The sequence below is a fragment of the Phasianus colchicus genome, chromosome 7, assembly GCF_987193195.1.
Source record: "Phasianus colchicus chromosome 7, bPhaCol1.hap1.1, whole genome shotgun sequence".
In the NCBI taxonomy this organism is placed as follows: domain Eukaryota; kingdom Metazoa; phylum Chordata; class Aves; order Galliformes; family Phasianidae; genus Phasianus; species Phasianus colchicus.
In genome coordinates, this window is record NC_143442.1 from 15,638,940 (window position 1) to 15,661,802 (window position 22,863).

At 45.0% G+C, this 22,863-nt stretch overlaps 1 protein-coding gene across 5 annotated transcripts in view; it reads right to left on the reverse strand.

The window, feature by feature from the left end:
- Positions 1-22,863, reverse strand: part of RBMS1 (RNA binding motif single stranded interacting protein 1) — a 345,593-nt gene that overhangs the window by 83,209 nt on the left and 239,521 nt on the right. The window contains exon 1 of one of the 5 annotated variants that reach the window (XM_031599565.2): positions 4,067-4,450. The exons of the other annotated variants lie outside the window; for them this stretch is intronic. Coding sequence (XP_031455425.1) covers positions 4,067-4,129 — 63 coding nt within the window. The 5' untranslated portion in view covers positions 4,130-4,450. Of the gene's footprint in view, positions 1-4,066; positions 4,451-22,863 lie in introns of those variants that run through there. 5 annotated transcript variants of the gene reach the window in all.

Sequence of the window (22,863 nt, forward strand, 5' to 3'; positions counted from 1 at the left end):
TTGTTTTTTTTTTTTAAACAGTTGGAAGTTTCAGGGGGAAAAAAAAAAGAACCCAAAAGAAAACAGCAGATGTTCGGGGCCCAGCCTTCCATTTTCCCTTCCACATAAAGCTTAATGACAAAGATACAAACTTTAAACTTCCAAACAGATAAAAACGTACTATTTACCCTGTTAGAAATCCTAAACAAAAACTTTAAGTTGCCAAATACAGATAAGACAAACGTATCGCTTTTCATCATCTGTACCATCATGCCTGACAAGATAAGGTGCTTCCTTTTATTTCTTTCATTCACGTTTGTCTTACAAGTATAGAAACCCACTGACTGAGCAGTTTTGCTCCCTGGAGAATAAAGCAGTGCTTTAAAAATCTTAGAAACACATTTGTACACTTTAAATAGCTGATACTTAAGTTGAGTCGTCTTAAACCAAGGTAGACTGTATACACTGCATACCATTTAAAGGGAAACATACCCAGCCAGTGCAAGCTGATGAAGCAAAGTAACAAATTCTTACAGTTCCAAAAGAAAAGGAGGAACCCAGCAACAGGGGGAACCCAGCAACAGGGGGACAGGACCTGCTCACAGGTGCCATGTTGGGCAGTCAAGTCTCATTGCTCCTTGGAGCTGTGTGTTCTGAATTATGGCCATGGCAAGTTTAATGAGGTTACGTCCCTCAAACAGACACCACACACCATGCGGGAAACTGAAATGATGAATTACATGTGTAGCTGCTCTGTACTATAAACCTACAGATACAGTTAAAACCTTATCCACATTTTTACCCTAACATCAGCCAAAGCTTTCTCCATTCAGCCCCCTTTGGAAGCCCACCTGAATCTTCAGCCTCAAACAAAACCCAGCCTGTGGCACAATGCCTGATGTTAACAGAGCCTCGTGAAGAGATTAACCAACAGCTTTGTATACTCCCTCAAACAGGCCTAACACCAAATCAGTGTTAAATTCCTCACGTGCAGCTACGCCCAGTTAATCTGCTTGAAAGCAGCAAACTATGTAAATCTACTTCCACTGGGGAGATAAATAGGATGGCCACCACAAGGCGACAGCAGCACTGTTAGCGGGCAGCCTGCAGCCTGCTCTGTGCCCCCTGAGGAGCCCCGCTGCACGGTGCCGCAGTAACGCGGCTGCTGGATGCAAGGAGCAGATGGCAGGAGAAAGCCTCGTTTTCCTATTTATGATAATTTTACAGTGCGTGGAAATATTTACTTGGGAGCAGCGCCTCCTGATTTCCATGGGAATCCAAAGGCGGGAGCAGGCTGCAGCCAGGGAGCCCAGCACAGCTCAGGCTGAGCAGGATGCCGGGCACTGCGGCGCTTCCTTGGCCGTGCGGATGCACACATGTGCATTCTTTGCATAACTCGCGTAACCTTGCGAGCAGAGCTATTAGATTACACCTACCTTGTTCAGAGAGGACACATGGCCACGAGCACTGTGATAGGCTGTTACTACAGGTACTGCATGGGCTTTGGGCTTTAAGGTGACCTGAATCTGAATTTCAAGGAAATCATCAGATGAGCTGCTACTCATTTCGACCATGAGTAATTTATACACCAGGCTTGCAGGAGTTTGATTATTTTTTATAATATGCCCTATTAGAAATACAAGTAGGAAGACCATAGTTTGGTATTCTTACTCCAAAGCTCAGAAAAAGATCAGGCACGACCTCACTGCCTCTGACCCCAAACCAAGAATGCCTACTGACTCCTGTATGCCTGCGTTACAATGCAACAGATACAGCAGATAATGAGCACAGCAGCGTTTGCACTGATTCGTTTACAAAATAAAACAGAGTTCTTTGTGGAAACAGAGTATGGGCAACACTCCCGACCTACTGTAGCTCACCAGAAGTTCATCAGTATGTTAAATGAAGGCAGAATTTCACATTAAAGTGTCTTAAATTAAACTGAGAGTTTTACAATGCATTTAACCAGCAAATAGCTCACCCTTTCAACACATTATCCAGTATTAAGCTATCTGAATATGCTACAGACTGTTTAGAACATAACAGGAAAACACTAAAAATGATGTGCTTTTCCACCACTCTGACACCATATATGCTACAATACAAATAATGACACACAAACTGCTCAAAACATTTTGGTTTCATTTTTAAATTACCCATTTCCCCCCAAGTTCCCATACTCGGGGCTGCCACATATCTGCTCCTCTCAGCTACTTTTCCTGCACTAACAGCATCCAGTCTCTTAGGCTAAAATACAATTATAATTCAATTGACCAAATACAGGTCACACAGAGACGTGAAGACTTAATCTGGACTATTTCTAATTACCGGGAAAGGGTGAAAAATTAGGCTTATAACGCTGCTCAGCATTGTCTGACAGCAGCTCGCCCCTGCAGGTGAAGTCTGAGTGAAAGGGAGATCAGAAAGTCAATCTTTATACGACCTCGGTCTACATGAATGAAGTTAATGGGAGTTTTCCAGGGACTTAAACGGAGAAAGGCAGGCAGGCCCGGCTCCTTGTGTAGGAAGTGTTTGAGTGGAGAATGGCTACACGCTAACAAAAGAAACCTTTGGTGCCCGGGGTCTTAAGACCACATAATACCCCCGCATTCATTTCTTTCTCTGCATATTGAAAGAATAAAAGGCTCTGTTTGTTTTTCCGATTCAGGCAGTCCTTTCAGCCCGCTGAATCCAAGGAGGGCACTGAGCAGAGCGGAGCGCTTATCAGCGCGCTGCAGCACGGCGGGCAGCCAGCGGCCCCGCGGCCGCGCCCCGGCCCTGCACCGAGCGGCCCCGGGGGGGCATCGGCGGAACTGCCTTCATGTACAAAGTATGCCGAAGCGCCGGGCGAGATCGTCCGCGTGGGTGTAGCCGGGGCATTTATTGAAAACAAACCAAAACCGGCGCACACAATGAGCGTGTTTTATTACGCATGGACTTGAACGCTTCAAGCACAAGATAGAGAGATAACACCGCACACTGTTCACAGCATCAGGGTGCCGCTGAGATCCACGCGATTCTTACCGAAAAGATATTTCTACAAAACGAGGAAAAGAAAGAAAATCACAATTTTTGTAAGCCGTCCCGGTGAGCCCAGCAGCCCAACTTTCTCTCCACCCAGCCCGCAGCACTAAGCTGGCAGCTCGCTGTGCGTGCCCACGGCGGCGGTGCCACCGCGACCCACGGCCGAGAGCCTCCCGCACGGTGCGGATGCGCTCCGAGCCCGGCCCCGCGCTCAGCCGCCGCAGCCAGCGCGGTCCGGGAGGTGCCTCCACCTGGCACCAGCGCGCCGCGGGGCGCTCGGTGAGCCCTGTCGGCTGTGACCTCTCCTCCATTCACCCCTTGGGACAGAGCTTTAAAGCGGAGTATTTTAAAAATACCGAAGATTCAATGAAAAAAATGGTTTCTTATTAACATCAGGATCTTAACAACAACGCTTCGAGGCAAAGAAAAAAAAAGTTAAAAACGCGGCTGAAGAGCCACTGGCCCAGCAAGGCTGCACTTGGGCTGTTTTATTTCCAGCTGCTAAACAAGCAACCGACCAACAAAACGCTTCTCCCAGTACAGCTCGATAGATGCCAGTGCCCCGAGTTTATCAGGACGCTCTGTCTGCCAGAAAATGTCACAGGATTTCCCTTGTGTACTTCAAGGGGGAGAGAAGGGGAAAGCCTGCCTGCGCTGGCGGCTCTCGAGAGGCTGCATGAGAACAACGGCGCCTGAACCTTTTAGGCAGCTCCAAGTTTCGCTTTACAGCCCGGGTTGCGACATGGAGCAGGGCTTTTGTCACTTGTTGCCGAGCCCAGTGGGGCCCGCTGCAGCCCGGCCCGACCGCTAAGGTCACCCGCTGGAGGCCTCTGCTCGGGGCTCGGCGTTCGGCAAGGTCACGGCGCAGTTGGTAAGGGACTTAGGGTGGGTTGGAGGTGGGGTTCTTTTTGCAAAGCCCAGTTCTGCAGAAGCGAGCAGCGAGAGTCACCACCCCCTCCCCACAGGAAAAAAAAAAATATATATATATATATATTTACACACACACACACACACACACACACATACATATGGGGGTACCACAAAGTCTCCCCATTGCCCTTACCTGCTTCCTATAGGGTGTCCGGCTGCCGCCCGCCGCGCTGCTGTTGCTGCTGGGGAAGATCATCGCCCCGCCTGATCCCCGGCCGCCCCTCGGGATGGGGAGCAACTTTGGCGGCCGCCGGGCTGCGGCGCGGCGGGGCTGCAGGGCGCTCCCCGCCTCCGTGCCTTCCCTCCGGCTGCGGCTGCCGCGCGTCCCCCCCGACCCCCCGCCCCGCTCAGCTCCGCTCCGCTCCGACCCTACCCCGCCGCGGCCGCCCAGCCTGCCATCAACGGGCGCTCATTGACCGCCGGCGGCTTCCCCGGCCCGGCCGATCCCACCTCCCGCCGGCCTCAACCACCGCCCAGAAGGAGGGAACGAGCGAGCCCAACCGCAGCGGGGAAGCGCGGAGCGGACGAGGCACCCGCCCCCACCCCCGCGGCTGCGCGGGCGGCGGCGGCGGCGCGGGCCCGGGGCCGAGGAACGGAGCGGGGCGCGGCCCCCGGGCGGCGCGGGGCAGCGGGCGCGGTTGGGGGCGCCCCCGCGGAGCGCAATGGTTGCGCCTGGGGGGCGCGGCGGGACCGCGGCGGAATGCAACTTGCGCCCGGCCCCGCGTGCCGCGCATTCCGCCGCGGACCCGCGGTGGGGTGAGAGCGGCTCGGCCCCGACTTTGACCTCCAGGACGGTGCCCGTGCCCCCAGTCCCGGCTCTTGCAGCTGCTCTTCTGGGGGAAAAAATACAACGAACGGACCTTTCCCCCCTCACCCTCTCTCCTCGCTCTCCTTCCCCCCCCTTCCCCCAGTCGAAGTGCCCGGGCTTCCCAGGGGTGGGAGGGAGCTCAGGGTCCGCGTAACCTCACGGTTGTTGTAGGGAGACCAGATTGCTCCTAGCACAGTAAAAACAGGAATATGTAACTCAAAAGTTTTGCTTTGTTGGAGACAGGAATGCAGCTGGGGGAACATCCGGTCACAGCCCTCGTGGAGGCTCCTGCAGAAGTAGAGGAGAACTCTGATTTCTTCCCAGAATCCAGGTCTAGGAAGCAGTGCAGTTATGAGGCGAAGAGTGGGAAGCTGAAAGAGCGAGCCATGCTGGGAGGAGGGATGGCCGGGCTCACCCCTGTCCCCCCGCCTCTCTCACATCACAGTGCCGCAGTGCAGCCCTGCAACCGCCCACAGCTGTGGGCCCGTCGGGCCCTGAGCCCTGGCCACTGCCAGCAGCGCAGCTCAGACGGCACCGCCCAGCGCCTTCTGGTTCTTCTTCCTCTTTCTAATAGAGATGTGGCCCCAATCTCTCACTCGCACAAATTACAAAGGGAAACAGCTGAGAAAAACCAAAGACTTGCCAGGTAGCTCTCTGCTACTCATGTAGCACCCCGCTTCTATTTACAAACACCATAACCTGTAACTAGAAACAATCACCAAATAGTTTGGCATCCCACTGTATTGCCGCCACCGCAGTACGCGAAGCGCTGCCCCTTGGCAGAATGACATTCTGCATAACTTTCCTTTTTTTCCCTCTTTCGCGTCCTAAAATGGATCTCTTTCAGCTCAGCCTCGGCTCCTCAGCACGGCTGAGGGCTGCCAGCACCGGGCCGGACAGGCAGCAGCCCCATAACGTGACCCGGCAGCGGCTGCTGCTGGAACGCCCGCTGGGGCACGTCTGCATGGTGAGCACTGCGCTGACGCCGCCTGCCCGCCCCACGCTGCGAGCGCACGCTGCTGGGGCTCCCAGTGCTGCCAGACGGTGGCACAGAGGCTTGGGTTAGGGTAAAGCCACAGCCCTTACTCTGGTTGTGGTGCAGCTTCATGCACGCCGTACAGCAGCATTCTTTGGCATGGCTGCTGAAGAAGGCACCGGCTGGGCAACTGATTCTGGGTGAAACATTTTTTTTTTCTTTTTTTTTTCTTTCCCCTCTGATCAGATTAGTTTTCCTCCAGATCATTTCCTTTGTCTGGTCAGCACGTGGCTGCGCTGCAGCCTGTGCTGGTTCGATGGAGGGGTAAAACAGGAGCACAGACAGGCAGGGATGGGAGGGTGGGTATGGCTGCTTGTTCTGGCAGCAGCAGCAGATTAGATGGGCTTAATCTGCTCATGTACCTGCAGCTTAGTTTGACAGAAATGTAGCTGTGTGCTCATGCCTGCCCTGGGCGTAGCACAGGAGGTGATCCATACACCACTCTTACCTGTTACAGGCCGTGGTCACAGATGGCAAATCACGCTCAGAGTGGAAACACTGCCTTACAGCAGGGCATACTTCTGCTCCACGCAGATGTGGGTTTCTTATCCCTCCCCCAAATTAGGGATAAGAAACATATTTTTCTGCATGAAGAAGGAACAAAGCTTCAATCTGCTGCACCTATAGCAGGACTTTGTTGGCTGGAGAAGCTGAACAACCACAGCTCCTCCTCCTAGAGAAAAAACTTCTATAAAATGCCAGTCACCCCCTGTTTCCTCCCCTCTCTTCCTGTCCCACAGCCCAGGCCAGCAGGAGGGATGCACATGCTGTGCTGTGCAAAGGAGCTCAAGGACATCTCAAAGCAGCAGCTGAGATGCTGCCTTCCTGCCCGACCCTGCCCAGCCCAGCCCAGCTGCCACCCCATCACCAGTGTCTCACACCACCCATGATGCCCATGCAACTCCCCTCTGCTGCACTCAGTATGTGGCACATCTTCCTCGCCACCACCGCTGTCTTTTCTAATGTACCATAAAAACACACATGGCAAATATAATCCTATAAACATCTACTGTATCACCACCAAATTATGCTTATATATTTTTGTTATAGGAAAATGCATTATAGAGTTTTACAGGACAAAACCCTTGGTGTCTTATCCTAAGTGCTAACCTACCTATTGACATTTTCTGTTTGTTTTCCAAGGCTTGAGTAACCTGACTCCACTTTTGTCTTAAAAGGGGTAACAGCTGCCTTCCGGTACCTACACTGAGGTCACTGACACAGCCAGGCCCTGCACAGCACGGCTGGAAGGAAAAGGACAGCAGACATCAGCTGAAGGCTGCCTCCGCCAACAAGGAAAGAAGGGTAATTGTTGTAAGCAACTCCCTTCTGAAGGGAGCGGACCCATTGGGAAGTGTGCTGCCTTCCCGGACCAGGATCGTAGACATTACTAAAAAACTTCTTGGTCTGGTTTGACCCTCTGCTCTTTACCCTTCATTGATAGTTCAGGCTGGAAGCAATGAAGTCCCTGAGAGAAGTTTGAGGGCTACCAAAAGGGACTTCAGGGTGGAAACAGATCCTAGCCCAGGAGCTGGCAAAGCTCGCTGACAGGCTTATGAACTAGGTATGAAGGAAGAAGGGGATAAAATGTGCCTTGCTATAGATGAGTCTGGGGGAACAAAGCTAGGATAGGGGTGAGGCAAGTGGATCCGCTGAAGTGCTTATGCACCAGTGCAACAGCACAGGCAATGAACAGGAGGAGCTGGAAGCCATCATGCAGCTGGCAAGATGTGACTTGGTTGTCATGATGGAATCATGGTGGGATTGCTCCCAAAATTGGATTGCTGCAATGGATGGCTACAAGCTCTTCAGAAAGGACAGGCAAGGAAGGAGGAGCAGTAGTATGGCTGCCTATGCCAGGAGAGTGTTTCAGTGTTGTTGAGCTCGGGGCTGGAAATGATAAGGTTGACTCTCTATGGATAAGGATCAGGAGGAGGGCCAATAAGGCAGACATCCTGGTGGGGGTCTGTTACAGACAGCCTAACCAGGATGAAGAGACAGATGTGTTTTACAAGCAGCTGGCAGAAGTTGCACAATCGCCAGTCCTTGTTCTCATAGGGGACTTCAACTTCCCTGATATGTGCTGGGAATACAATATAGCGCAGAAGAAGCAGTCTAGGAAGTTTCTAGTGTGTAGAAGATACACACTGCGTCAGGAAGGCTGGATGCTCCTCAAGAAGGAAATCTTAAAGGTGCCAGAGCAGACTGTCCTTGAGTGCCATTAAGATGAGCTGGAGGGGAAGAAGACCGGCGTGGCTGAACAGGGACCTTTTGCTGAGATTTCTGTGTAAATTCCTGTGTTTTAGATTAAGGAGGCAAGGTTCTAGATAGTTCCCTGCGCTTTTCAGATGTACAGTGATATACCTATTCCAGATACTGGTAATTAGTTCCCTTACATATTTTCTGGGATGCAAGCACGCCTTGTTTGCAAAGAAGACTCAGTTTTACTCATTTAGCAGTTCCATTTGTGGAACAGCCTTGCAGATTGGCAGGCATCTGACTGGTTAGTTATAAAGGAGCAACTCTTTTTGTTCCTAAAGGAAAAAAGGTGACCAAAGGGCTAGGAATATCTGTGTCAACTGTCTGTACAAATTATGTTCAGATCTTTTCCAAATAACCCAGAGCTGCTTATTTAGAAACAGACTACTTACTGAGCAGATTTGGTGCATTTTGGAGCTAAAATGTTGTGATTAGTTGTTCTTTTGTAGATTCAGTCCAAAAATATATGTTTGCAGACTGGGTAAATACAGAAAGATTGCTTTGGAAACCTGGAGACAACTAGAAGTCCTCAAGGATCTTTCATGTAACATTTGTCAGTCTTAACAAACAGACTGGTAAAACTGACCTACTGCTTTAAAAACAGTTCTATACATTTAAACTGCTATTTCCTCATTTCATTTCTAAATCAAATCCATGGCTCCCTTTCTTTATCTCAAGCTCACACTGAAGCAGTTAGCTCCCGCAAGAGACTGCCTCTGCAGGATCCTCAGCCCCGGATCTGCTTTAAAAAGGAAACTTTGTTCTGTTGCAAAACCCAGAATCAGTGATGGGATGGGATGTCCTGAGCCACCTCAGAACCCAGCTCCTGCCAGGACCAGCAACGCTGCATCAGGGCCTCCTGAAGCCCCATCAAAGGAGGGTGATTGTGGCACCTGATTTCCCCACCCTGATGGACCTGGAGGACCTATGAGCTTTTCAGCACAACCTCCTTCAGTTAAGGATTCACACTCTCATCACACTTTGTCATATGCAAAAAGATACAAAGCAGGGCTGGCTAGGGGCTGAGCCACAGAAATGTAAAAATGCATTCAAATGCCCTGTGCAAGGAAATGGTCTGCAGGCTGAACTTTGGGAGATATTCAGCATTTCCTGAAACGCGTTCATAGTGCTGTATGGGAAGCTAAGTATTACGCAGAGCAGGTTTTTAATTTTAGCATTAAACTCATCTATTCAGAACTGAGAAGAAGAAGAAAAGCATTTATAATGATCAAAGGGACAAAGGGAAGGTGATTTCAAGATAAATATTCTCCTCATTGTTTTTGTTATTATTTAAATATTCCAGGTATGCAGATAACATGTCTGTATCCTGCTAAGCAAGAAAGAAAAGGAAAGCTCGGTAGAAATGGGACATACAAAAGCTATGAACATTCCATCTAAAAACTTCCGACACCTTTTTGGTAGAAAAATAAAATTATTAAGAAGCAATGGCTTCTGCAGAAGTGCAAAGAACACAGTACTGCACACACAATGAGAGGCTGTTGATTAAGAACCCAGTCTTCAAAATAATCACAGGAGTAAATTCAACTATAAGAAAAGAATCTCCATGACAATCAGAATAAAAAGGAGGAGGCAAATAATCTTTCCCAGCTGTACTGTTCCAAATATTAGTAACATGATACTAAATTATTTATATTCTAGATTAGAATCTAAAATAGCAAATCCTATTTTATCACTGACTATAAAAGACCAGTTTGGAGTCACTATCACAGATTTCTGTATAAACTCATCATTAGAACCCATCAACTCATCCTCCCTGAGAATCCTCCCACCTAACTCTTTAATTTTCCCATTACCTCTGTTGTGTGGTTGTGTTTTTCTTGTGCATTTTTTTTTTCTTCCCCCCCCCCAGCCCCCCAAAAAAGCTCCCCGTGATACAAAGACCCGCCCCCTGCTCCATGTAGTGCACACTGAATGCTGCTACTTTAGCCGCTGGGTTTGTGCCTCCCATGGCATGTTTAGACTCCTCCTATTCCTTTTAGCTGCACTTCATTCCTCCCATGCTTCCTTAAATGTTCCTGGAAGGACACTTCATAAATTGCACAATTAAATGTAATTGTTGTCATGCCTTCAATGATTACTGGTGTTAAGAATATGAACACAGAGAGCAGCACAATCTATTGTTAATGCCATGCCAGCATTTTACATTATGGAATGCATTATTTATTCTTTGAAAGCCATGACAAGATGCTACTTTATAGAAATATTTCCACTGTCAAACAAACACCCCCTTCCTAAACATAGCTCGTATATTCTGGGAAGCACATGTAGGAAAGAGAATTACTGTAAAGGATCGTTATATAACAGGAATTTAAGGAAGCTGCTCATAATTGGTAAATAAAACAGGACAAAATCCAATCTTGATCTGTGGAATTAACAAAAATGACTCGAAAAGATCTAAATTCTGCTATTAGACAATGGTGCCAGGCACTTGTTTGAAGCTATGAAGCAATAACAGTCTGCAAACAGTTGCCAGATTCATTATAGAACAAAATAATAAACTCTGAAATGACAAAGTATATTGGTTTTTTCTGTTTAAGAAGTTGTTCATCATTTCACTTAAAATATGTAACTACTAAGAAAAGCTCTTTGTTTTGATATACTTCTGTGGGTTTTTTGCATTTTGAGTGGAATAAAGTTATGGGACAGCAAGGAGTGCAAGCAAAAACCTATCTGCCAAATATTTTCTAGGAAACAATCAGTGACTACACAGCTGTTTAATTTTTTCCATGTATTTTACATACTTACATTTTTCATATAAAGATTCACAAACAAAAGTGAAGAAAAATATGGAAATAAATCTTTTTTTCTAAAACTTCCGAATTAGTTTGGTTCTAAAGTAGAGTTGCATTTGATGGTTTTCCAACAGAAAAGAGGTTCTTTCTATCCACAACTTGTTCAATTTAGATGTGTGGAAATTTTTTGGATGAAAATGTTCAGGATGTGGGCCAGACTGGAACTTACCTTTTAGCTTTTTTATTGGAATCTTAGAAATAAGAAATGAAATAAATTAATGGTCGCCTACAATTAAAATATATTTCAAGACAGAGAACAGTTGGTGACACCAAGAAGATAAATCACTATGCAGTAGTTAGAGGGGAAGGTCTGACCAAAAATCAGCCAGATATCAATTTTATCCCTTTGTGTGCCGTTGTGTTGGTATCTAAGTGCATGGAACATCTTCAACCAGATTTGTCAGTGCTCTGTACTTATGGAAAATAAAAAATAGTACCCTTATTTGGTCTTTCTACATCTATAAAATGGGACATATACTTAAATGAAGCACATGCTCTAGGCATTACAAACAGATTTGGTAATAACACAGTGAGGAATGGGTCATCATGGAAAACAGAAAAAGACAAAAAACGTCACTTCCAATATAATACAAAAAAGGTGGAGTTATTGTCACTAGCACAAGGCAGGCTTGAGGAAAACCTCTGCTGCAGACAGCAGTTGTCTTCTCTACAGGGTGAGACAAGCCAGACTGGAGACTGTGTACAGTAGGTGCATACGTGTTGACATCTTGGAACAAAAACACAAAACACCACTCTTTCCAAACAGTGTTGTTGTCCTAAGATGACTCTTCCTGCTATTTTTTTTCTTCCCCTAGGAGGAAGTGTTGCTGTATTTGTTTGACAAATATTGGTGGTCAAGTGAGGAACTGGCAGCCACACCTACTGACAAGCGCTGTGCAAATTTTTCCAGCCCTCACACACCTCCTTGTCAATTAACCTCATTTCTGACCTGCAAAAGTCTTTGCCGTGCTCAGAATCCCCTGAGCTCGCTGACAGCACGGCGCTGTCCTGCGGTGCCAGTTCCTATCATCTCACCCGGATGTGAGAAACTCATTTCCATGCAGGTTAAAAGGCAGCATATCCATTTTATCTGTTTCAAAATTATAGCCTTTATCCTGCAAGTTTGCTTTATAATCACATATAAACAGAAAGACATTCGTTTATAATACACAATCTGATTACAGTGACCTAATTTAGAGCAAGAAGGAAAGAAACAAGATCACGTGACAGGAGTTGAGCAAATATTCATCTGAGACTGAATCTTATCTCATTTGCAGTATCTTTACAATAAAAGTATCTACATAAACCTTGATAGAATTGTTCCTGAGTACTTGGTGCAGCTTGCATCTCTGACAGGCATTAGGGCTTCCCAAGGAAGCTACAAACTGAGTGGAGTGCTGGACTAGAGGCCCCCAAAGGTCCCTTCCAGCCTCAGCCTGCCTGAAGCTGCTTTTTTTCCCCTAAAACACATGCTCTCCCCCTCTGAAGTCTGAAATTGCAACTTACATTTGCACAAGCTACAAAATACCACACAACACTGAATAAAATAATCAACAGTTATCCTCAGAATCAGAAAACCACATTTTTAAAGCGGCCTTCAAAGCCTTGATTTTATTCCATGATGCTTTTTGCACAGCAGCCCCCAGGTAAGTTGACTTTTCCCATTTGTGTTCAGTGTTTGTAGCATTCACCATTAGCAGCATCATTTCAGTTCCTGTAATTTTAAATTCAGAGATGATCTGAATATTTATGTTCAGTAATCAGTAAATTAATCAAGATGGCTAGGACAATTTATTTCAGGGAGTAATTCATAGAGTTATTTACTAATTGTTCTATACTGAGTGTCATGGGCTGGCAGCAGCACAAATCATAGTGGGAAAATATTTCATGGCATCATAATTAAATTGTATATTTATTTTGGTAAATAGATTCTTAAAGTTGTTTCTAACGTGTTCCCTCAAGTTGGATTCAAGCTATCCATCACTGTATTTCACAGCCCTGTTCGCCACATCAACAGACATAAATCAAAGACATAGAACGAGAGCCTAGCCTGGACAGTGGGAGCTTTACTGATGGGTCCCAGGCCTCACACAGAATGAAAGCTTTTACACTGTGCTTTACAAACGACTCACAGCACGTAATTCCTCGGGGATGCTGAAAAAGTGGAAACCTGTTCTGTTCCCCCTTCTGCTCCAAGCTTCATGGCCTCTGGCCCTCTGTGCAATCTTTTGGTTTTTTTGCCTGCTGATTTACATCAGCCACCCAACAGAAATCTTTCCTTTTCAGTCACAACAGACCGAACCAGGCCACTGAGGTGTCCAACAGGGCCACCACAAGGTGCATGGCAGATGATAAGGGACAGCGTGCTTCCCTTCACCCATGGAACTGTACTCAGAGCATTTTCCACTGGCAAACAGCTTTTCAACCAGACATTTGCAGTCAGATTCCCAAAACTGGAGATTATTGCCACAACCAGACTCATCCACTTTGCACGCATGGGCTGCACAGAGTTGGGTGAGAGAGTCTAGATAACAAAGGAATTAGGCTGAACTCTTGCCCTCAGCCTGAACATTCTTTGAAGTTCTTCCCTGCCTTGGCAGCTCCTTCCCCTATCTTCCCCTATTACAGCCCCTGTTGGAGGCTCTGCATAGCCAAGATTTTCTCAGTTCTGGGATCTTCAAAAGGAATTTTCCACCAAGCTCCCCCAGGACAGGATCCCCACAGCATTCCAGAGCCTGTGGTCCACCTGACTGTGTGGATTCCTGTGCAGAGCTGCACGCCCATGGGGTTCAGCGCTGGGAAACTCCCAGCAAAATGTGCTCAAAGGGCTTCAAGACAAAAAGGATTTCAGGAAATGGCTGCAGGGGCCTTCTAGGATGAGATCTTTGGAGGAAGCGGATGGTCTAGTGAAAGGCAGAACTGGATAACTTTCTATACATATTTTGACATGAATCCATGTGAACATGCACCCTTGCATATATGTTACACTTTTTTGTTGTTGTCTTTTCATCACAACCACCAAATAAACATCTTCCCACTTCAGGAGTCTATCCAGCTTGTCCTCAATGTAATCCAGTAGTGCTTGAATGAAGACAACTGAGTACTGCCACAATATTGCTTTCAGCCCTAAGACAGACGATTCACCACTCACTGTTCTAAGCATCGTTGAGAAGTTTCATGAGAATATTTGTGTAATTACAGATTGAGCTTTGCAGTATTTCTCACAGTCATCTGCTAGATATATTATTTAACTCAATTGGCTAAAACCTAGGCCAAAATACCATCCAAATGTACTGGTAAAGCACAGACAAAAAGACAGATGGATTTGGGATACGTGCAGATAGCACGATTGCAGAACATAGACATGTACTCTCAAAGAGGAGAGGTTAATGACTTTGAAGGGCAAACATACTTACTTGCTTCTTATACCTTCATTGTAATCAGTTACTCTACAGCAGACAGTCTCATTACTATAAATTGCTACTAGAGGCATTTTTGCCTAGCAAAGGAATTCATACAAACATGTCAGATCATGTCAGCTGAGATGTTATATAAATCACATTCTGCACAAAGTGAAAAAATATATTTTGCATCCAAGAAATTTTAGACTGTTTTATGAGTAGGTCCCACTGCTTCACAACTCAAGAAGTTTTATCAGAATTACCAATACCATTTAAAAGACACAAAAAGAAGGCTGAAACTCTAAATATGCCTAAATGCTTGTATTTTAATCCCCTTGCTCATTACATTTCCAGAAAAGTTGCTAAATCATTCTACAGAAGGGTTGTTCCTAACCCTGCCTCACACTATTTAAAAATACATACAACTTATACACTTGTATGTATGCAACCTGGAAAAAAAGGAGCATTTTTACACATGAATGCACTGACAAGAGGTATGTGTAATGAAAATCTGTCATTTTTCTAATTTCAAGAAAGTTGCAAGCTCCTCACACCAGCTGCCCATGAAAACTACCAACTTTTTTTTGCCATAGTGAGGACTTTAGCTTTTTTTATCTAGTTCAGTACTCAGTAATATGAGAAAGACTAAACCCTTTTTCCTAGTGAAGATGTACAGTGTGATAGCTCATGTCAGTAAATCATGCAGGCACATGATTTTGCAGGAACTGGGCCGGAGTGAAAAAAAGCCAGAGCTGAATGAATCCCCTGGTGACTGTATTCCATAGGCCACAGATTGGCTAGACTGGTACATTTCACCAAGTCACCCTCATTCACACAATGGAACAGAAAAGTAGGAGAAGCTAAAACTTTGAGATATAAGTAACTAAAACTGCAAAGTCCAATCTGATTCTTCTCAACAGTTTTTAAACAAACAAACAAACAAACAAAAAGCACATTCTGTATCAGAATGTAAAATTTGATTATACTGGTAGAATGACATAAAGTAAGTATCTCACATTATGCTCCCTCAGTGCAGTTTTTACCGTGTCTCTGTAGAATACTGCAAAAATCTGTTTATTTTCCTAAGAGTTCAGGTTAAGTCTTCAAAGTGTCATCAGTTTACACAACCTTTAATTTTTTTCTTAACAAAACAAAAAACCATCTTAAATTAACAAAAATGTTAATTTTAGAATGCATTACCATAACATTTCCATTTAAAATAAAACATAATATTATAATCTATATTCTCCACTATGTATTTCAGATTCCATGGTTACAGTTGGTTTAATTGCCTGAAGTCGTCTAATCAGTGATTTTCTATTATGTCTGGCTGATAACATTCAGGAATTGATGTCAGAACACCAGAGCTGCTCTGTGGCAGTGCAGAGCCACCAGGCAGTGTGCCACACAGTGACCACCAGCTCCTTGCTGGCTGCTGGAAATGGTTCTGTGATCCCTGCCTACAGATCACAGCTGCTGCTGGACTATTGCACTGTTTCTTGCTTTTTTCAAGAACTATAAAATAAACACTCTGAACAGGCAAAACAAAACAAACAAAAAAAAAAGTCATGCCTTTTCATGCTGAGAAACCCCAGGCTTCAGATGATGCATAGAACTTAATGCTATTTACTGTACTACTATAATTATTCAGTAGCTGATCAAACCAATAAACATACAATTTGGCAGGGCGGGTACATGTCACAGGGAGTGGATGTGAGCTCCTGGCTTTTTGGAGTCTCACTCAGCTGACCCTTTGGGAGCAAACCCCATCCATGAGGTGTCTCCTCCAGCACAGTCCCCTCTCCCCCGTTCCTTATTTCCCAGCAGACAGTATGGCACTGCCTCACTGTGCTCAGCTCCTCATGGGGCTATGTTATGGTGGGGAAAGTAAACTGATATAGTTTCAATCGAGATCAAGAAATAGATTTAGATAGATAAAATCTATCAATCTATAGATCAAGAAATAGAACAGATATATAAAATAAATTTTATAAATTGGTTTCCCAGTTCTGCTGTAGAGCACAAGGACCCTGGATACACCTGGGCTCTGAGACAGGAACCCTGAAATCACTCCCACTGCTGAGAGCTGCACTGTTGGGGGTGCAGACGGGCTGCAAAGCCCTGACCAGAGTCAAAACTGAAAGCAAACAGCTACTCAGAGCCTTAAGCAGCAGAACATAAAGTATTTCAGTTCCAAAAGACATCTCCAAACACTGAATGTCCTTCGTTTGGTCTTGAGATCTCAATTATACTTGCAAATGAAATCATCTTTGTTTAAAGCCATACCTCAGAGAAAGACACTGCAATGTATTACATGGTTGGAAACAAATTAACAAAGCTCCACAAAGAGCAGAAAAATGTTATTTATCCATCTGAGTTTATCTGAGTATCAACAGTTTAAGAGGCACAGTGGAGATGTTGCACATTTAACAAAAAGCTTAAGTCTACAAATTTCCTCACGTGCACGGCAAATCTTTTCTTTAAAAGCTGAAATCATGGTTACAGTAACTTCCTATTCAGTCATTTCCTTAATTAAACCATTGAACTTTAATGTGAAATACAGCCATTACCAAACCAGAAAGGAATCTGAACAATAACAATCCACTCAGATGGGCAGCGCAATAACCAAAAGTGATGTAAAGAACACTGGCTGATACTTTTTGGTCTGAATCAATTACACTGAGATACTGAATCAATCCCCCAAGATACTAAATCAAGTTTTAGGAAACTCCGTGTTAGATCAAAAACACACTAGCCACATTGATGTCTTACAGTTAAAAATCACCACAAATGTGCTCTCTTTAGTAAAGTGCTGTTTTTTTGGTTTTTTTTCCCTCCAAGTTTTTTTGAAGGCAATGCTTTTAGTCCAGTGATACACATGCTACAGTGTAGTCTTAAACAACTAGACTGCTCTGTAACTGAAGATTATTCAGGGTGAGGCTTATCTTGGGCACTTTGTCTTCTTTCTACTCCACTATCACAGTCCTCAGTGGTGCCCAAAAAGCACCCAAATGCACTGAATGCCTTAATTTTAAGCAGGCTCTTTGCTTTGGACAATCCCTGCATTCCTACCGGTCCCTGCATCCCATAAATGACTTTAGCATCCAAAAAGCTGCCATCTCCAAGGACAAGGGCCAGCACTGCTCATCAGAGGCAGGGCCTGCTCCCTTAGCAGTGCCAGAAGCTGGCCATGCTCAGGACTGCCAATGACTGCTGGCCTTCAACAGCACAGCACAGGACAGGTGCTGGGTGCTCGGGGAAAGACTGCAGGTACTGCTCCGTCTCTGGGAATATAAATCCTACACAAGCAGCAGAAATGCAACCATGTGCTTATACCTAGTCTGTACTGCCAAGAGGTCCCATAGGGCACAGATCACGGGACCAGAGCATCAGGCTGTGATGCCATTCACTCTTCTTTGTCACCCATACAGTAATAATTATGCATGTCGTTAGTCATCTAGCCAGCTCACATTTGTGGGTGAGGTCACATTTGTTGCAGGGAAGGACATGATCTGCTGTTTGTGGAGTTTTAGGGTGCTGGGGCAGCTTCATCCTGAAGACATAAGGCTGCCAGACAATCAAGCCAACAGCACCTTAGTGTTTGAGGCATTAGTAGGCCATTAAAGATAAGAGTTTAAAAATTTGGGTGAATGCTATCAAAATCCTAGTGCCTATCATTTAGAATATCTAACCCCCATCCTTACATTTCATCAGGCATGTCAGCTACTTGGAGCTGACAGATCCAGCAGGGCCTTTAGCAATCACCACGCCTGCCTGCTCAGTTAAGCTCACATTTCAAACAGGGCTGAGATGACATGTAAGCGTTAAGCTTAAACCCTGCTGCATAGGTTGACAGCCACTAAAATGGGCATACGATACCACAGCCTACAGGTTTTCCAGGTATTTCCATGCTTCCAAGAACTAAGAATAAAAATCAAAAAAAATGTCAGAGTTAAGAGATTACTTCCAAGAAGACAATGACTTGTTTAGGCTGTGGAGTAAGGCACAATGATGTTCTCTCCTCTGTTTCAAACAGGGCTCTTCCAAACATTTCACCTAGCTGATTTTACTCTCAATTACTTAAAAATAAGTAAATTCAGAAATATAAATATTTAAAAGGTCTTTAACAGCAGTATTTTGAAGTGCATATTGTTGGCAGTTTGATCCAGCTCTCAGACAGAGGGATTTTTCTTTTCCATGTATTCAACAGGAATGGTATCATATTGCTAACAAGACAGCCATCTGATTTACACTCAGCAACCCAAGTGGATAGCTACTGAGATAACTGAATTCTTCCGTGGGTAGAAGAAAACCGGACAGGTAACGTGGAGCACTGGGTGCTAGGGCTAGATTGCTGATTGCTCTAGCTGGCTGCACTTGCACACCAAGGCTGTCTCTCCAGCTCTGCCAGCAAAGCATCGTGTGGGAGTGGGTTGTGCCCTGGCGCACTGCGGGATGGTGCCTCTGCATGGGGAACGCCCCACAGCAGAGATTTCAGATAAACACAAATCTTATTTTCACAGGTGTAAATCCAAAGTGATGACTTCTGGGTCTAGTATACAAATCTGACGTGGAATGAATTTCTGTGCTGCTATATGCTTGTAAAGCACCAGAAGTACCAATGGGATAGTATTTAATATATAATATTATATACATAATATATAATAATAGCCACGGTAAGATTGTGAAATTCATATGGACTGGATAAGACCCTCTTAATCCTGCTGGATGATACCATGGTAACTGACTGCCTACGTCCATGACATTCAGTAATATGGTATTAATAACACTACTTTTACGTTACAAACTATTAAGATAAATACTTTTCAGTAACTGTTTATGAAAAAACAAACAAACAAACAAACAAAACAGCTCTAGTGTAACAATCCTGTTAAACAAACAGACTGACAGAGATGCTGAGACTTTGTTTATAATGAAGATACTTTATTAAAGAGAAACTAAATCTCCTGCTAGGTTCAATCTCCAAACTGAATGGGTTTTTCAGGTGATGGAAGCAAGCATTGTGCTAGGTCCCGGCCTGATTACTTCCTGCAGGGATGGTTTTGTCATTGTGCCACCACCCCTCCCCAGCGACTCCTAAACAATCCAGGGTCACTGTGTCCTCTCTTTAATTAGTATCTCACTGCTTGAGGGAGGGGAGAATGTCAAGGAAAGAAAGAATGAGAAGACACTGTAAACAAAGGTCCTTGGGGGCATCTTAACAATTTGGACAAGGAATGGAAAAAATGCTCCATTCTTTTGTTGGCAGTAAAAAGGGGGAAAAAATGGTTGTGGGCAGAATTTCAGTTTTAGTTGTATGAATTTGGATAAAAAGAGAAATCTTGCTAAAAAGAAACACGTTTTGTTCCCAAGATGGCTTTATGATCCATCAGATGAGTATATAATCTACATTTTACAAGACTGCCAATCAAAAACATGATGCTCCAACCAGAAAGCAGCTGAAATCCTATGATCTGTTCCTGTAAAAGCTGTAATTGAGCCAAAGTGGGATGAAAGCTATTTTTTTTTTTATTTGCGTTAAAACTTCCAATGTTTGGGGGTTTTGTTTGTTTGTTTGTTTTGTACAAAAGCATTTCAGCTGAAATGAGTGGCTACTCATTTTATTACTGTAATTTACACCTATATTTTCCAGGGAAAACTACAGATAATCTACAAATGAATAAAATAGCACATGAAGCAATAAGAACCCCACCTCTTTACGCTAGATAATTAACTTGCCCTGGCAGTTTCCTAGACTAACAAATTAGAAAATAGCAAACATTATTGAAGTTAAAGACTGTCCTTATCAAATAGGAAAATTTGTGCACATGAGCATATGGTTTAAGAGTTAGAAACATACCTTTTTTACTTTCTTTTACTTAGGTACATAGAGAACTAAGTTCCAGATAAGGTAGGACTGCAAGAACCATGAGAGCACACCTATGACTGACTCCACTGCTCAGCACCTACAAGGATTTAAACATTCTGTTCCTCTGTTTGAAATTTAAATACTACTATGCAGCTTTGTGTTTGAGCCCTGGATCAGGAAGTCAGATGAATGACAGAATTATAGCAAGAACTATGCAGTCCCACTGCAAGCAGCTTTTTGTTTTGTTGTGCATTTTGTTGTGCTCCCATGCCCTGAGCAGGCGAGACACCACAAGGTGGGTTTCGGATTTATGGGTGTAAGCCTGGCTGCGAGCTGACTGTTATTTGGTGGTTTATAGTCTGCACCACATGAGAGACACTTACCAGTAGTCAGCCAGCACAGTTTCTACCTTTGGATTGCATATAAGTATATCCAGAATCTCACATTTCTTTTAAATATCTAAAAATGCAGAAACCTCTCATCTCTTCTATGTGATATTATAGTGTTACTCTAAAGAACAGCCTGGCTTTTAATGATTGATTAACTTTAAATAAAACAGATGTCATTCTTAAATCTCTTTTTCTAAAATCAGTTTCATGATGTTCATGACCAGACTTGCGGGGATGCCAAACGCTGAGGGCAGGTAGTGCCATTCGTCATGACCTACCTCCTTCCCATGCCTACCCCATGCAGTCACCACAGAAAATTCTTCTTTAAAAAGAAAGCAAAAACAAATAAACAAACAATCCCAGCAAACAAATGCACTCTCTGGTTGAGGGGAAGTAAAAAACACATTTGAAATGTATAAATTTTAGCTATAAAAACACTGACATTGATTAAAGATTTCCATAGTGAACAATTTACAAGAAATTACCTCAGCAGGGTGAACGGATTTGGTTTCATAATCACAAAGTTCCCTAACTCCATGGTATTATATTCCAAGCAGGCTTGTATATTAAGTTTAATTTCACTTTTTTCAGGAAGTGATTTTACTCAAGATTGAATACAGCTGTTAGCAGAGTTCACTGTTCCAGAAATGCTTCTACGCAAACTGGGAAAAAAAAAACACCAAAATGCTCCATGAGGTGTGGATTCACATTCTGACACTGAAAGTACAGAACACGTCAGAGAAGGCAAGCTCCATGTTTAGAAAATATTCCTGAAGAAATAAAGTCTTCAAATATTTAAAGAATGGGAGGAAAGTCTGGGTAATGTGCTTGATGACTTACAGGATTTTCTCAATGCTCTCTGACAACACAGAACTAGAATATTTGCTGGCTTTAAGAAAAGAAATGGTGGTAAATACACCGCGTCTCATTTTGTTCCAAGCATCAGTATTAAAAACCCATTTACGGGTGCTCATTTCATGTACTATTTCATCTTGATTCTGTTCTTTTAATATGCACAGCAATGCATGCTGGCATACAGAGCAGGGCCTCTGCAGAGGAAATGCTGCCAGCTTGAAACACAGGATGTAATCGAGACCACAAGAGACACATACTCAGTTATAAATGTAACTATGCTGGAGGTATGGGAAAGAAAAAAAAAGTCCTATTTTTCACTGCCAGCTTTAATTGTTTCAGTGACATTCTCCTGCTCTCATTTTGTGCCAGTATAATGAAAAGAAAAATAATCAAACTTAATTACATTTGCAGCTAAGATAACTCCAGGATGCAGCATGCAGCAGGCAGCTCCCTTCTCCTCACAGCAGCCCTTCTTTTGCTTTACACACCTCTCCTGAGGAGCCCGACTCCTTATTAAATGCCATCTTCAGCAGGATGACATTATCTGCTCAAACTAGGCCCAAGTGCATAGCCTAAAATGCTATTAAAAGCCAGTCAGGGGAAGAAAAAAAAGAAAAAAAAAGAAAAAAAAAAAGCCCTAAATCTCAAAAAAAGTAGTGGTTAATTCAAATTTAAGATGAAATACAAACTCAGAATCAAACTTCCCATCAGCATCCGTACCCCAAACTACAGTTTGTGAGAACGGGGAAGTAAAGCAGACAAAAGCAGAGCAGAAGCTACACCAATTAATTTATTTTCTGCTGCAAAACGTCTTCCCTAACGCCACGAAGGGCAAATGAGGTTTCTAAAACGCTTCAGGCTTCAGTCTCAAGCAGCATCCACCACCACACGCCTAAGACGCTCCAAGCGGGCACCCACCCGAGCAGGCCGAGGCGCGGCGCCCCGTGGCACAGCCCCAGCCCGCCCCAGCCCGGCCCCAGCTCCGCGGGGCACCGCCAGGCGGCAGCGCGGCGGGCAGCGCGGACGGGCAGGGCGCAGCGCGGCGCCCCGCGGAGGACGGCACTGAGCGGCCCCGCCGCGCTTCCTGCTCCCGCCCCAGCACAGCCCCGGGGAGAACCCTGCGTGATTTGCGGCGCGGCACCCTCAGAAGCGCCGGCCGACAGCCGCGAGCAGCTCGACACCGAGCGCAGGCTCTGCTTTCCGGCGGAGCGGCACGGCGGCTGCGCTGTACGCGCCGCGGAACTTTTCCGAGAACTTGGGGGCCGGCAGCCATCTTGTCCGCACGGCACAGCGCCGGGGGCAGCGTCGCCCGCTAGAGGGAGCCCGCCGTTCCCCGAGATGGGAGAATAAAAGCCTATTCAACGAGGGAACTGAATTTTGACTTATCCCGAAAGTTTGCTGTGATGTATTCGGAGCACCTCGCCACCCGCCCACAGCCTCTCCGTGCTGCCAGCGCTCTCCGTGACTCATCGCAGTATATAAAGCCACCCGGAAGGTCGG